Source organism: Anopheles maculipalpis, chromosome 3RL (assembly GCF_943734695.1).
Source record: "Anopheles maculipalpis chromosome 3RL, idAnoMacuDA_375_x, whole genome shotgun sequence".
Taxonomy (NCBI): domain Eukaryota; kingdom Metazoa; phylum Arthropoda; class Insecta; order Diptera; family Culicidae; genus Anopheles; species Anopheles maculipalpis.
Window position 1 is genome coordinate 23,469,184 of NC_064872.1, and position 3,872 is coordinate 23,473,055.

General features: G+C 51.1%; 1 protein-coding gene across 1 annotated transcript; it reads right to left on the reverse strand.

Moving 5' to 3' along the window:
• Positions 1 to 463: 463 nt before the first annotated feature.
• Positions 464 to 2,055, reverse strand: LOC126564493 (uncharacterized). The gene has a single exon (XM_050221555.1). The coding sequence runs from the start codon at positions 2,042 to 2,044 to the stop codon at positions 464 to 466; it is 1,581 nt and encodes a 526-aa protein (XP_050077512.1). The 5' UTR covers positions 2,045 to 2,055.
• Between the last annotated feature and the right edge of the window lie 1,817 nt (positions 2,056 to 3,872).

A 3,872-nucleotide genomic window follows, 5' to 3' on the forward strand; every position in this document is an offset into this window, starting at 1 on the left:
TCTCGTGTGACTATAATGCACGGGGATTGTTACGTACGCGCGTAACATAAGTAGCCCGCTCTTTTTCTTCTTCTCCAACGCAAAAAATCAGGACCTATCTACACATATACCACCTCTTCGGCTAGAGATGTGGTGAAGCACGGTGAGGTTCACCCGAAAAACGTTTTCTTTTTTTTTTTCTGCCATCACATACAGCTCACGATCACGAACATCTTCTGCTCCGGTGACTCACGAGAACAGAGCATCATCCTCTTCTCTACATCCACTCATATTATCCGGGGCCGGACATCATATCGGGGAGATTGGGAAAGGACACTCACTCACACTACAGCAGCGAAAGGGATGACAGCGTGACAGGACCTTCGGCGGATAGTAGGGTTGGTGGTGGTGGTACATCGCCTGCGTGACCTCCTCCACCTGCAGCTTTATGTCTTCTACCAGTGTCTGCTTCCACACACCATCCTCAGCTCGTCGTCAACCAGCTGCTACTGCTGCACGGGAGAGACGTCCTCCACCCGGCAGCCGCTAGTGCAATGGCCACCACCAACACCACTACCGATCGCGTCTTCGCGACCGCCCCATTGTTGTACGTCAGCTCCTCGTTCTTCACCACCTCGTTCGGGTGCTTGTCGTACTCTTTCGTCTTCTTGGTCGGTTTGCTCTGGCCCGGATGCACATTGGACGGTGGGCTGTTTATGTTGTAGTTATGGTTATTAAGGTTACCGTTACCGTACAGACCGCCGGACCCGCCCGCTCCCATCCCCGTGCCGCTGTTGATGGACGTCCGGGGGGGTGAGGCGGTGTAGTGATGGTTGTGCCGCCCATTCACTCCGATGATGGCGGGCGTTGCGGGCGGTGGACGTACGTGCGGTGGCAGGTGCGGTGGCTGCTGGTGCTGCTGGCCATCGTTCCACACCGGCCAGTTGACGGTGTTCTGCACGATGTTACCCTGGCTGGTGTTGATGGCCGGCGGCAGCAGCCTCGAGTTCGGATCGAACGCATCGATCGAGATGGTGTTGTTGGTGTTGATCGACACACCGCCACCGGTGGAACCGTCGTGCGTGTGACCACTGCCACCTCCACCGATGACGGTACCGTTGGATGGTAGATGGCCATGGTGCTGCTGCTGCTGCTGCTGGTCATCCGCACAGCACACCTTGAAGACGACCTTCATGTTGTCGGTGGTACATCTCCCGCCTATCCGCCGGTGCAGATCATCTTTGGACGAGGTCGAGATGAAGTAGTAATCGTTGCCCGGTAGGAACTCGAGACCGCCCGGCTGCGGCGTAAACGGCCGGAACGTGATGGTAAAGAACATCAGCTTGTTCGGCTTGTCGCAGATCGCGATGATGCGCGGATCGTGGTTCGTGATGCGACACGTCTCGTACTCCACCTTCGACACGTTGTAGATGATGTACTTTTCCGTCTCGTTGTCGAACGTGCCCGGCTCGTACACCGGACAGATGATATGCACCTGGTCGTACTCGAACTGCGAGTTGCCCTTGTTCACGTCGATGATGTGGTCGGTGTTGTCGATCCGGAAGATGCTGTTCGTCGTGTTCCAGTGCATGTAGAACGTTTTGGCACAGTGCAGCACGGTCGGTTGCAGTGCGACCAGCTGCAGCACAATCACGAGTGCGATCGTCAGCGCCGGGCTGGTGCCGAGCCCGGGCAGGCAGCATCTTAGCCGTGCGTTTACATTTCTGTACCGGCGGCGCTTGGTGGTGAGTGTGTTACTGTCATCCTCTCGGGGTGGCTCACTGTCTAGCTCTAGCGCTCTACTACACCTTCTTCGCCAGCCAGCACTGGTTCCACTGTGAAGTGTCGTCGTTCGCCTCTGCCACCGACGATGGTTGCGGCCATTTGTTGCTACTGTTGTTGGGGTCGTCAACGATACTACTGCAGTCGCACTACTTCCTCTACATCGTTGCCGATCGATGGCATCTGTGTCGGCTACTGTCAAAGCCATACTGCTGCTACTATAGCAACCGTTGTCGCTGTCACCGTTCCTACTGTGATGCTGATAATGGTGCCGGCTTTTCATTCTGTCTGCATATCACACACACGCACTCCGCCACACGTTTCTATGTTTCCGAATGTTCACTCTTTACGTCGGAATGTGATCAAACGCGCGATCTCGTATCACTAGCTTAACCGATGACAGCTGTCATCATCTGATAGTGTTGCTTGTTTGCGCATCAACCGGAACGGCAGTGACGGAATAGTGGCTCACAATCATCCATTGCGGTTTAGCATTCCGCACACACCAGACTCCACAAAACTGTCACGCAGAGAGTAGTATCCGAAAATGTCAAACCGTTTCCGCAGCTTTAGCGCCTTTTCCGTCAAAGAAACCTCGATTGAATTGACACCACACACCAACTCGATGAGGACGTGTTGTGTAGCGCGGCACAGATTGCATATGTTTATCGTACACCATCACCCGTACAAGGCCGTAGCAGCAAATCTTCACCGCCGACGTGAGATTTATGCTGAGTGCTTTCCGTTGTTTTTTTTTTTTCGCACACGCACACACACTCACGCGCGCAGGGCGCCACACGAGGAAGGAACAGCACGTCACAACACAAATCAAGCCCTATTCTTCCACACACATCAACAGCAAGCAAATAAACAAAGCAAGCGCCGAGGCAGGAACGATAAATTGAATTTTCACGACGCGTGTTTTTTGTTATTCCTTGTGGGGCGCACACACTTTGGCATTCGATTTGCCAATTTTAATCTCGATTCATTTCTCTTTTTTCTCTCTGCTTCTTTCTTCTTTTCTTTATTTTATTTCACCAACTGAAATGGCACCGCATATTCCATACTAAAACCGGAACCGGGGAGAAAACAATAGATGAGTAAAAAAAAATGGTGCTTAATACACTCACGCGTTTCACGCACGAGAGGCACACGTATGCTCGGCTCACACACACACACACACACACACACACACACACACACACACACACACACACATGTAATTTTCACTTCATATACAGCCGACACAAACAGCACAGTAGGCTATGTATATGGATGTGTGTATATTGTGTAATTCTATTCTTTTCCTTCCGTTGTGTATATTACATGCACACACACGCACATTAAACAGCACACGTACAAAATCGCACATACACTAGTGAAGTGAGGAGACACAGAACAAAATGCAACCGGCTGTATGAGAAAGAGAGAGGGAGCGTGACGATGTAATATACACACAACCAACAAGCAACAAAAAAAAACGCTCTATACACGCTCAAATATATTCGACCATTTTCTTTTCGGGCCTTTATTCCGAAACCACTTTACATTACACACGCGGCCTGCTTTACAAATTATTTTTATTCCCTCAACTCTCCTTTTACATTCTCTCTCACTCTCTCTCGCTTTTTTTTTTGTTGGCTATTGAAAAGAACTTAAACGCACAATGTGCCGGTAACAACACAACATCGATACCGTCGATGAGGAGATGGGTAGCGGAGCAGGGTGTATGTGAGAGGGTGTTTCGGCCACCAAACTTCTCATTCACGCACGCACATACAGAGCACACATACACACAAATACACAGAGAGTGAGAGAACGAAAAAGAAGAATATCACACATATGCACACGTACGCGCGCGCCACACACTTCCTCAATTATTCTTCTTTTGCGAGGGGGGGCGGAAGCCTTCTTTTTCTCGTTGCTCTTCCTCTGTGAGACCATTCACAGCCGCTCTCACTTGCTTCTCACTTTAGCACACAGCACAAACGGGCGAACACGCTCGCTCGCTTACGCACCCGAGTCGTGCAGTGCGTGCGAGTGCGAATGTGTTTGTGTTTTAATTTAGGCCTCTTTTTGGTACGCTTTTCCAACGTTCGATCGAGGAACGA